The sequence below is a fragment of the Leucoraja erinacea genome, chromosome 7, assembly GCF_028641065.1.
Source record: "Leucoraja erinacea ecotype New England chromosome 7, Leri_hhj_1, whole genome shotgun sequence".
NCBI classification, from domain to species: domain Eukaryota; kingdom Metazoa; phylum Chordata; class Chondrichthyes; order Rajiformes; family Rajidae; genus Leucoraja; species Leucoraja erinaceus.
Window position 1 is genome coordinate 42,454,330 of NC_073383.1, and position 12,238 is coordinate 42,466,567.

At 39.5% G+C, this 12,238-nt stretch overlaps 1 protein-coding gene across 1 annotated transcript in view; it reads right to left on the bottom strand.

Moving 5' to 3' along the window:
• Nucleotides 1–3,608: 3,608 nt before the first annotated feature.
• Nucleotides 3,609–12,238, bottom strand: part of LOC129699142 (uncharacterized) — a 285,806-nt gene continuing 277,176 nt past the window's right edge. Inside the window, exons 58-60 of the mRNA XM_055638811.1 lie at nucleotides 9,782–9,865; nucleotides 7,045–7,206; nucleotides 3,609–5,927 (exon numbers count right to left, since the gene is read on the bottom strand). Of these exons, the coding sequence (XP_055494786.1) occupies nucleotides 5,529–5,927; nucleotides 7,045–7,206; nucleotides 9,782–9,865 (645 nt within the window). The 3' untranslated portion in view covers nucleotides 3,609–5,528. The remainder of the gene's footprint in view (nucleotides 5,928–7,044; nucleotides 7,207–9,781; nucleotides 9,866–12,238) is intronic.

Consider the following 12,238-nt stretch of genomic DNA (forward strand, 5'->3'; position numbering starts at 1 on the left):
GTAGTACTTTATATAAGTATTGCCACTCTACCTGATCAAATGCTTTCTCTGCATCCAAAGAAATAATTGATATATCTTCTTCCTCTACTTTATGCGAGTACATTATATTAAACAGGCGTCTCAGATTATTAAATGAGTATCTTTTAGGTATAAACCCCGTTTGATCAGGGTTTATCAGTTTACTAATATATTTGCTTAATCTACTTGCTAAAATCTTTGCTAAAATTTTCTGATCTGTATTTAAAAGTGATATAGCTCTGTACGAGGCCGGATCTTCTAAATCTTTATCTTTTTTTGGAAAAAGCGTAATAGTTGATTCTGTTAGTGTTTCAGGTAGTTTGTTTTCTTTAAAAGCATGGGAGTATAAATTAAATAAATAAGGGGCCGTTATCTCCTGAAATTTTTTATAAAATTCATTATTAAAACCATCTGGTCCTGGTGTCTTACCATTTTTCAACGATTTTATTGTTTCACCTATTTCTTTGATTGTAATTTGAGCTCCTAGTTCCTCTTGTTCCAAAGGGTCCAGTTTTGAAGATTCTTAGATAAGCTAATTGTACAGTGCCCTCCATAATGTTTGGGACAAAGACCCATCATATATTTATTTGCCTCTACTCCACAATTTGAGATTTGTAATAGAAAAAATCACATGTGGTTAAAGTGCACATTGTCAGATTTTTATAAAGGCCAATTTTATACATTTTGGTTTCACCATGTAGAAATTACAGCAGTGTTTATACATAGTCCCCCCCCCCCATTGACAAATCTGACAATGCACTTCAACCACATGTCATTTTTTCTATTACAAATCTCAAAGTGTGGAGTACAGAGGCAAATAAATAAATTATAATGTTGTCCCAAATATTATGGAGGGCACTTTAAGTACCTACTAATTGCACAGATTATTTCATGAGTCAAAAATTCTAATACAGGCCAGCTTTGAGCAATTTCCCTTCCACACAAGCTCAGATTCACAATGGAAAATATATTTCATATCTTAAGTAAAACCTAAAAGCAAATAATTCATTCATCTTAAAACTGGCCATATTGCAAAATATCCAAAGAACCCATCTCTATATGTTTAAACAAAAAAAAACAACTGGAGTAACTTGGTGGATCAGGCAGCATCTGTGGATCAGGACCTGAAACATAAACCATATCTTTCTCATCATATATCTGCCTGTCCCACTGAGTTCCTCCAGCAATTAGTATTTTGCTCCATATTCCAGCATTCATAGTTTCTTAGATCTGGCTACACTTATTTTGATTGCCATTTCACATGCCCAGTCTATGATTAGGGGCTGCATTTAGAGCAGATACTTTGTTTGGAACGTCACTCTGGCGTGCATTAGGAACGCGAATTATCAGTATGATTACTATTTCTGATGAAAGATAGGAGTCATCATGCTTTCAAAGAATGTGAGACCCATGCAAAAGGTCTGATTTTGCATTACCTCTAATCAGCATACTGTAAAATGACACACCTAAAGGAAGCTTGAGCTGCTGTTTATGACAAATAGAAATCCTTATGAAATCTTGAATGAAGAAAATGATTGGGCTTAATACAGTTAAAGTAGCACCATGTCATTGATATATAGTTCCTAAAACAAATTATATCTGACAAATTAACCACATCTACAACAGAGTAATTTAGTCCTTGAATTGCATTTGAAGCAAAAACCATACGTATAACAAATTCCCCCTTCTAAAAGCTAGCAGCAGCCAACTTGTTAGTTAGAATATGCTTGTCAAAAGTTATAATTGAAACACTAAAGTTCAAGGTAAGTTAATATTTGAACATCATTGAATTAATGATTTCTGGTTTGAGGTTAAAGATTATTTAATACTTGTCTTTCATTGTGCAAACCAAATGATTTATGAAATAGGCATTTGTTACACAAATGTCAGACTGAATAATAAATTGAATAGTATATTCTTTCTTGGAGAAAATGTTTTCTGTTGAATATAGCTGACGGCAGGTATTTAATTCTCATTTATCACTATATTACCAAGAAAATAGTACTTGCATTTGGAATAAAGTCTGAACCTTTCCAAGCAGTTAAAATACTTAAATAGGCCTTACCGCACCCTATTCAATCTTCCTGCCCTATAAACTTCAGAGAGATGTGCTCCTCTAAAGTAGCTTCTTTGTCACCCCCACATTTAATGTCACCTTCACTGGCAGCCATGCCTTTATTTGCTTGTAGTGGAATTCTTTCCATAAATCCCTCTACATTTTGCTAGCTTTCAGGTGCTCCTCCTTGATCAAACTATTTATCTTCCGTATTGATTTCTCAAGTGACTCTGTACCAGGTTTAATTTAAGAGCAGGCCAACAAAGCACGTTTTGCTACATTGTAGGTGCTATTCAAGTGGCAGCTCTTGCAATTGTAATGTTTTATGGTGAAACAATTCTCTCTCCTCAGACTAGCATACACACCAATCAGAGAATCTTGTACATGAACATTAATACTGAAACTTATCTATAAACCTCAAAGGTTCAGATAAAGGAAAACCCCTGCACATGTGTTGTAGGAATTTATATATAATCTTGATACTGAGTACTGAATGATTGAAATTATCAACATTTTAGAGGCAACATACCTCCCTTTTGTTGAATTTTAGTAGAATTTTAATGTTTATTTTGAAACAGCCAAGCAACTCTGGACAAGAAACTTGAATATTTTGCTGTGGTAACAAGGGGCATCCTCTTTGAGGAATGATCAAGCTGTCAGATTACGTTTACAGACCTGTTAAGCTGCAGCAAGTAGGAATTTTGTTGTTCCGTTGTCGTTCATATGACAATTAGACACTCTTAACTCTTGCACAATGCTATAAATCACTTTTTTGTACAATCATTACTGTAAGCATTATGTATAATTTCTTGTATATAAAAATAAAATAACTTCTAAACCCATGTGTCACTGAGTAATTGAGTTCTGGAGCAGGGACAAGCAAAATGATGCTGTCTGTTGCAAAATGCTAACATTTCTTCAGGGAACATCTTCCTTTCTATATAGACTATCTGCTATTTGCAGCTTAATCTGACACATAACTAACTACCTGTCATCATGCATGCTCAGAAGTTTGAGATGATCATATATACAAGTACAGCGAGGTACAGGTAGAGTGAAAAGCTTACAGCAGCATCACAGGCAGGTCTGACGTGCGTGACATTACATTGACGTGCTTGACTGTCTTTTATAACAATGGAATGGCTATTGATGGTCCCACTGGAGAAATGGCATGGAGAGTTTGCCCTGAGCTTTTTCCCAGGAGGGTTCATGTACAAATGGCCCATTCACGTAAATAGGGCGGCTGACCTTGAAGACAAATCTAAACACTTGGCTTATTTTATAATTTAATATATAATTTTAATTCAATATTTTAAATTAATTAAATATTTAAAAAATATATCTGAAGCTTAAAAAAATGTTGATATCTACCAAGCTGCTGAGGCTTGTTTGGGCCTTGGTACATGACACCTGAGGCTGATACACTGTTTACTCTGTTTCCAGGATGCCTGGCAGGTTGGCTTGTCTGGTGAGCAGTCGTTCAGGTTCAAAATAACATGGGTTTTTTTGTTTTTGTTTGGAAGAGAAAGGAACTTTTTAATTTTTCTCATTCCCTTCATCTAAACACTAAAAAGATTGGGACAGATAATGGTGTGAAATAAGTATACTTATGTAGAAATGTTAAGATAACAGTATCATTTTTTACTAATTCAATGTTATGGTTTGGGATTGCACCCACAAATATAGGTGTTTGCTCTTTGTATGACTTCTAACCAGGAGATCAACTGGAATGACATGATGAAAGTCTGTTTGGTTTGGATTAGTGTCGTATCATTATCTTGGGATGTCCTAAAACACATCACGATCATAGCAGATCACAACCTTGAGATGCTTCCCTGTATTTGGAACACAGTAAGCAATTTGTGTATAACCAACTGCTTCTACCAGCAAAGTGAAAACAGTCTTAAAAATAGAATGTTTTGGTAAGGATGTAACTACCAGCCAAAAACTCTGATTATCTTTGAAGAGTGCCTCATAGTCTTTGGAGCACACTAGTGGGAAGACAAGATCTAAATTTGTACTTGATGATATCATCATGTGCTTCTTGGACTGTCAGTGGAGAATGTCTGGAGTGGGACTCGAACCCTCGATTGCTCATTGAGTCACAAATTACACATTTTGGCATCTAAAAATTTGTTTGAGATAACCTGAAACTGTCCTCATATACAATGGTAATTTGGCCACTACGAATTTGCCATGTGCAGTATGGCTTTTCATAGCCGAGGAAAATCATTGAGCTCCCTTTCAGCATGCATCATGCATCTCAGACAGAAAACAATGACAGGAATCTATCAGCGTAGGGACATTAAAAGAGGTATGGTTCAGACTAAACATTATCAATTGTTCACTGAAGAAGGGTCTCGATCCGAAACGTCACCCATTCCTTCTCTTCACAGATGCTGCCTGTCCCGCTGAGTTACTCCAGCACTGTGTCCACCTTATCAATTGAAAGTTTGGGTGGGAAGGAGTCGGCACTCCTAAATCTAAACCTACGTGCATGCAAAGAGCACAGATACATTTTAAAGGGCCTGTCCCACTATATGAGTTTACCCAAGAGCTTTCTCGAGTTTTAAAAAAAATCAAACTCGATAAGTACGTAGAATGTATGTAGCGGGTACATCGGGGCTCGGGACGTCTCTTAGTGGCTCGTAATGCTAATGGCAGGTACTCGGGAAACGCGGTAAGCTCGTGAAGTTTTTTCAACATGTTGAAAAATGTCCACGAGAGCCCCGAGTACCTACGAACGCTATTACCGTAATTCTCCGAGTTCGAATCAGGAAACTCGGAGAACTCTTGAATTACCTCGTACAGTGGGCCAAACCCTTAAAGAAATAAAGAGAATTTTATACGTAATGAGAATTCAACAGAAATCGTAAGAATATTAAAAGTGCATGGATGAAATTAAAAAATAAATTAGGTAGGCAAAGGGTGGTGCATGAAAATATAATGGCAGATAAATCAAAGAATACTCAGGATATTTGATAAAAGTGTAAAAAGAAAGTGTAAGAGAGACCAAAAGGATGATAAAAGTGTGGATACAGATGGCATAGGTGTGTGTTTTCATAAGTGGTAGACAATGCAATATCCAATATTGTGGAGCAGTGAAATATTAGATGTGGTAGGAGAGAGGAGAACCATTAGAATCTAAACTCTGAGGCATGAATAAATTTGTTTCCGGCAACCACCCCAATAGGCAATTAAAGTAAGTGGGTATGATTATGAGCAAATGTAATCAACACCTATTTGTAGTTTAAATAATCTGCCAGGCAAACAATGTAGGGTTTAGTGGCAAAAACTTTAAAATCTGTTCATTGCCCTAAATTTGGTGGATTTATTTAGGACAAACAAGTCATGTTACATCATCAAAAATCATGACAATAAATTAAAATGCTCAACTTTAATCAGAAGATGTTCCTTTTGGATTGCGGGTGACTTTGAGTTAAAAATTGTGTTGTTAGTTCTCCGGCGGTCTCTTGTGAGGCGGTTTCTTGGGCAGCATTTCTCCTCGTTCGTCATCCTGCTGAGCATCTTGCTTGTTCGGTGCTGAACTGGTCATTGGTTGTGGATCAGCATTCTGTGCGTTAGCTGCACCTATTGCGCCTAGAATGGACTCGCTGGAGTTCGTACTCTCCAGTGAACTCTCAGCCTTTCGAACATATTTGCATGTAGAGCGTGGCTGGGGCTCAGTCTTTGCAGAACCTGACTTTGTTTTGGGCTGTCTTGCAATTCTATCTTGTTCTAGAACATATTTGTGCATTTTAAAGCCTAGGATGCCTTTCTGTCGGTCTGCCACCACTACTTCTGGAAATATAATAGTCTTTTTACATCTTTCATGGATTGTTGGATGACGTTTCTGGATTTGAACAAAAAAAACAATGCAACTATTTGTTTTTGTTTTCCTTACTTTGGATGCTTTATCTCTTCACAATGAGCAATGCAATATATGAGTACAGTACTATTGCCCTGGCCTTTTCTATTTTTTGATAATTTTTAAGGTCGCTGAAAAGTTAATACATCGGAAAAGGGTCAGCAAAATAAAACATGGAGAAATATGGAGAAAACAATTAATTTCTATGTTTTTTTTGGCTCCCGCTCTCCATCCCATAAGAAGAGGTTCTGAGTCAGACTCATCAAGGAAGGAACAATATTTTTATATTTCAGAGCTGCTTCAAAACAGGGCAGTCACACGTACAAACAAGAGAGGAGACATTCCATCTAGTGTCTTACGGTACCGAGCATAGGTACCCTGCTCTGAAACAGACCAGGCAACTCAGCCCTGCTTGCAGGTATTTTCTGCCTTTGCCCGGTGAAGTTCAGCAAATCAAACAAGCCGGTAGCGGAATTCTACATCCTAACACAAAGATCTGTCAGTATATTTAGTTGAAATGGGCTGAGGCTTAAACTTGACAGTCTTACCAAAATGTTGTTATGTACATGTGATTCTCGAGCACAAAAAGGTTTCCACATCTCTCACTTGCATGCCACGAGAATCATGAGGAAATGGGGATAAATTCCTGCAGATTGGTTATTGCATGTGAACCAATCATAGTAGAATAGCATCACTAACCCCACCTTACTGTATGATTCATTTTAACACCCCCACTTCCTACACTGGTCAGTCTTGGAAGCGGTAACGATGAACTAACAACTAACGACCTGCTGTACCGTTATAATATGGGTGCTGATTAAAGATGATCTTGAACTCCAGATTGCACAGTTTGATTATTTACAGAAGTAACAGCAAGCTTCTGCCCTTTTCCTTGGTACATTGCAGTCAAATCCATCATGAAACTGTCAGGCCAAGACTTGGCATCTTGGTAGAGCATATTTTTCTCAGCAGTTTAATATAAAATGAATAAGACAATATAAACGTTCGTCAATTGGATTGCTTCAGTTCTCTGCAGCTTTGTACAAGCACATCTTTGACTTGTAACCTGTACAGTAATTAAATGATCTTATATCCCCCTCACCTGTTCTTCTGCATAAACTTGTTCCATTTCCACTTCTTTCAATGCTGAGGCAATCATAGTTGCAAAAATGTCTTCCTTGCTTTGACTATTGGAATGTGGTGAATCTTTGGACCCTTGAGAATCTGACTGATGTGGACTTGTACCTGGTGTCTTCTTTCTCATCTGAAAATCAATCATTCAATATTGAACACGGCAGTTAAAATAATGGTTGATTGTCAGGTATTCAAACATTAGCAATCACCAGGATAGCCAGATGCAGTCTTCAATTGCATAAAATACATAAAATGTACAATAAAGAAAATAGTGACAAAATAACTACTTGGTCCTATTCCTTCGTTCCATAGATGCTGCCTCAGCCGCTGAGTTTCTCTAGCATTTTTGTCTAACTTCGATTTTTCCAGCATCTACAGTTCTTTCTTAAACACCTAGTCCAAAGGTCAGTTACACAACTCCTAACTGCTGTTCCGGACTTAAGAAATTATATTTATTACAGAAATGTGGCTGAGAGAGGGTCAGAATTGCCAGCTCAATGTTCCAGCGTACAAATGATACAAGAGGTGGGAGTAGTTGAGCTTTTAATTAGGGAGAACATCATGTTGGTAATTAAAGAGGATATTCCTGAGGAATCAAGTGGATGGAATTGAGAAATAAGAAGTGGGTATTCACTTTGGTGGGATTATATAAAGGCCCCGCAATTGTCAGAGGGAATTAGAGAAAAGATATATGTAGGAGATCACAGTAGCTGCATGAATAAAACAGATGTAATAATGCAGAACTCTAACTTTCCTATATCAACTGGACAGCCACAGTGCTAGGGCTTGAATGGGATGGAAATTGTTAAGCATATTCAGGAAAATGTTCTCGATCAACTTTTAGAAGGCCCTATTCGAGAAGGGGCTAAACTCAATATCTTCTTAGGAAATAAGGCAGGGTGGGTGACTGAAGTGTTTGTGGGGTGTACTTTAGAACCAGTCATCAAGCTCTTTTTAAAGTACGACCATTTGAGAACATTTTCCTGAACCCACTTAGAAATTCACTTAACAACCAGCTCGACTTTAACAGGAAACCACAGCACCCCAAGACAACTCTCTCAATCAATGGGAGAACATGCATACTCCATACGGACGATCTATAAGATCAGATGTAGCCTGCAGTGGCACAGAACGGTCGTGGAAGACATCGACAACATTGCCTGGCCAGGCCTACCCCTGCAACTCCAACCCACTGCCGCAGCCAGGAACACAGGTGGCTAAGTTAAGACTCTGGAATGTTAACATCTTTGAACTTAAAGGATACAATATGGTGCCCAAAATGTGGTGACTCTTGTGCACTAGAACACAGAACAGTACAGCTTAGGAATGGGGCCTCCAGCCCACAATGTTCGTGCTGAACACAATGCCTAATTAAACCAATATCATCTGCCTGTACATGAACCATATCCCTCTATATCCCACACTTCCATGTACCTATCCAAAAGTATCTTAAATGCCACCATTGTACCTGGCTGTTTACATTTTGGGTACAAATAAATTGAGATTTATATTTGTCCAAAGTCAGTACATAGCAGCCCATAAAGTAAAGTCATAGTGTCATGTAGAGTGAAAACAGGACCCTTGGCCCAACATGCCCATCTACACAGGTCCCACCTGCCTGTGTTTGGCCCATATCACTCCAAACCTAACCTATCCATGTACCTGTCTAAATGGTTCTTAAACATTGCAATGGAACCTACCCCAACTACTTCCTCCGGCAGCTCGTCCATATACCCACCACGCTTGGTGTAAATAAGCTACTCCTCAGTTCCATTAAATCTTTCCTCCTCACCTTAAACCTCTGTCCACTGGTTCTCAATTCCCTTACTCTGGGCAAAAGACTGTGTGTGTTTATCTGATCTCTCATGATTTTGTACACCTCTATAAGATCACCCCTCATCCTCCTGTTATCCAAGGAATAGAGGCCTGCTGCTCAACCTCTTTCTACAGCTCAGGCCCTCGAGTCCTTGTAAATCTTCTCTGTACCCCTTCCAACTTGATAACATACTTCCTATAACACAGTGACCACAACTGAACAGAATACTCTAAATGTGGCCTCACTATTGGCTTATATAACTGCAGCATGACCTACCAACTTCTATACTCAATACTGACTGATGAAGGCCAATATGTCAAATGCCCTTTTGACTACCCTATTTACCTGTGACGCCACTTTCAAGGAACTATGTACCTACATTCCTAGATCCCTCTTTTCTACAACACTCCCCAGAGCCCGGCCATTCACTGTGTAGGCATTCTCCATGTTAGACTTTCCAAAATGCAACACCTCACACTCTCTGTATTAAATTCCATCAACCATTCCTCAGCCCACCTGGCTAACCGATCAACATCCTGCTGCAATTTTTCACAACCATCTTCACTATCTACAATACCACCCACTTTAGTATCAACTGCAAACTTGCCAATCATGCCATGTACGTTCTCATCCAAATCATTGATATAGAGGACAAACAGTAATGGGCCCAGCACCGAACACTGAAGCACAGCACTAGTCACAGGCCTCCAGTCAGAAAAACATCAATCGACCATCACTCTCTGCTTCCTTCCATGAAGCCAATTCTTAATGCAAATGAATAGCCGACTACTGCCTGCTGGTTCCTAACTCAAGAACAACTTCCCAGTCACGGAAAATTCTGATCGCCCAAGACACGAGGAAAAATTTGAGCAATTAAATCAAGTTGTACCTTCACACTTGAGCTTGAAGGCTGTTCACTGGAAGTATTATCTTCCACCATATGTGGGCTGGCATCAGTTTCCGGTTGGACATCCTGCATTGATAAGCAGAAAGTTTTCACACAATGATCAGGCAGTGACAGCTGATGAGAGGTCTTCATGTTATATAAACAAAATGACAATACGGCATATATATAACACACTGCCAGAAACAGGTATAATTACACCATTTAAAACACATTTAGACAGGTACATGTATGTGAATGGTTTAAAGGGATTCAAGTAAAATGGAAACATATAGGACCAGCTCAGACAGGCAACTTGTTCTACATGGATGAGTTGGGCCAAATGACCCGTTTCCATGCTATAAGCTCTCATCAATATTGTTATTAAGTAGAACTTACTCAACAGAAACCTGCTCATTGATGCCCAGTTTGGGTTTTGCCACAAGCTCTCCACTCCAAAACATGCTCCAAATAGATTAATTCCATGGTTGTGGCGAGATAATTGACTACCCCCAAGATTGCTGCTCCACTTGACCAAGATTAGTTTAGCTTAGTTCAGAGATACAGTATGGAAACAGGTCCTTCGGCCCACTGAGTCTACATTGACTATTGATCTCCCATACACTTGTTCAATGTTACCCCATTTTTGCAATTGTTGCATCAAAAGGAGTTAAACAAACCTACACTGCCTGCATGGATTCACATCCCTGCATTTCCATGTGCCTCTCTCAAAGCCTCTTAAATGCCACTATTATATCTGTCTCTGCCACTCTGTTTCAGGCACCCACCACATTCTCTGTGAAAAAAATACCTATGCCAGGCATCTCCCTTACACTTTCCTCCTTTGACCTTAAAGGTATGCCCTCCAGTCTTAGACACTTTCGTGCTGGGAAAATCTTTCTGCCTGTCTAATGCATCTACGCCTCTCAATTTTAGGTACTTCTATTGAATCACCCTTCAAATTTCAAACTCAGCTCCAAAGAAAAAACAATCCAAGTTTGTCCACCATTTCCTTATAGCTTATATTTTCAAATCCAGGAAGATCCTGGTAAACCTCTTCTGCACCCTCTCCAAATTCTTCCTGTAACGGGGCAACCAGAATAGCACTCAATACTCCTAAAACATTCTAACCAAAGTTTTATAAATCTGCAATATGACTCCATGACTCTTATATTATTATTATTATTATGCAACAATTAAAACTGAGAGTCAGATTCAGATTCAGATTCAGATTCAATTTTAATTGTCATTGTCAGTGTACAGTACAAAGACAACGAAATGCATTTAGCATCTCCCTTGAAGAGCGACATAGCAAACCCCTTTGTCAATATAGTCAATGTCCCTTTGATTAAGTCAACCATCTCTGCCTCAGGACAACACTGTTGGAGCTCTTCAGGACAGTGTCGGCCCAACTTTCTCAGCTCCTTTGCAAATTCCCTTAATCACAAGTTCAGAAGCGGGGACAATCATCTGCAGATGATTGCATGATGTTATGTTTCATTCACAACTCCACAGCCAATGAACCAACCCATCCCATTATGCAGTAGCACCAAGAGAACATTGGAGCATGGACTGATTAAATTTGCAGCATAGAACTTTTGCTGGATCTATATCCTGCAACTGTCTCCGTGACGGCAGTGTGGGAGGAGTTTCATTGGCAGGTCAAGGCTAAGATGGTTCAGGAAAACCACTCGGCATTGCATTATTTCTGGGACATAGGGACAGCCGACAAATCCCAGGTCTCTGCCAAAACGAATTATGTGGGGAAAAAAATGGAACTGGGCATGAGGAATTAACAAAAAAGGATCAGTGAACAAGGATTGTTGTAAAGATCAGGCAGCTCAAAAATCAAATATGACCTGATTTTATTGATCTGGGTACTTCATACCCCAATAGCTATGTTTCCTTTTCTCAGGATCACAGGCTGTCCAAGCCTTTCAACTTCTCTTTTTCTTCAAAAAAAAACATTAGTTGGCCCAAAGGTACTTTATCTTGGTTGCGTGCGTGGAACAAAATTAATCAAAAGAGGAAATAATGAAACCACTTGCCACAGATTAACTCTAATTTCTTGTGTGTTCAAGATCATTCAGTGGGGGGTGCTGCAAGCCGGCAGCCCTGTCAGCAGCGTGTCTGTTTTTTTTCTACTTTTCTTGTTTTTTAGTGTGTTTTAATGTATGTTTTTAATTTCTCTGTGTGTCTTGTGTGGGGGGTGGTGTGGGGGGTAAGGGGGAAACTGCTTTGGTCGCCTCCTCCACGGAGAGGCGACTTTTTCCATGTCGTCTCTCCCGTAGCCTACCATCGAGGATCGGGCGGCCTTTCCGAGTGACGCTCCCAGGGCTTCAGCGGCGGGCGCAGTGCGGACTCTCAGCCTGGAGCGGGTGAGCCCTCGCCGGGGCTCGCCGGAGGGGAGCGCTCCGTTGGCTGGCCCGCGGCAGCCTGAAGCCGGGGTCTGCAGAGCTCCGT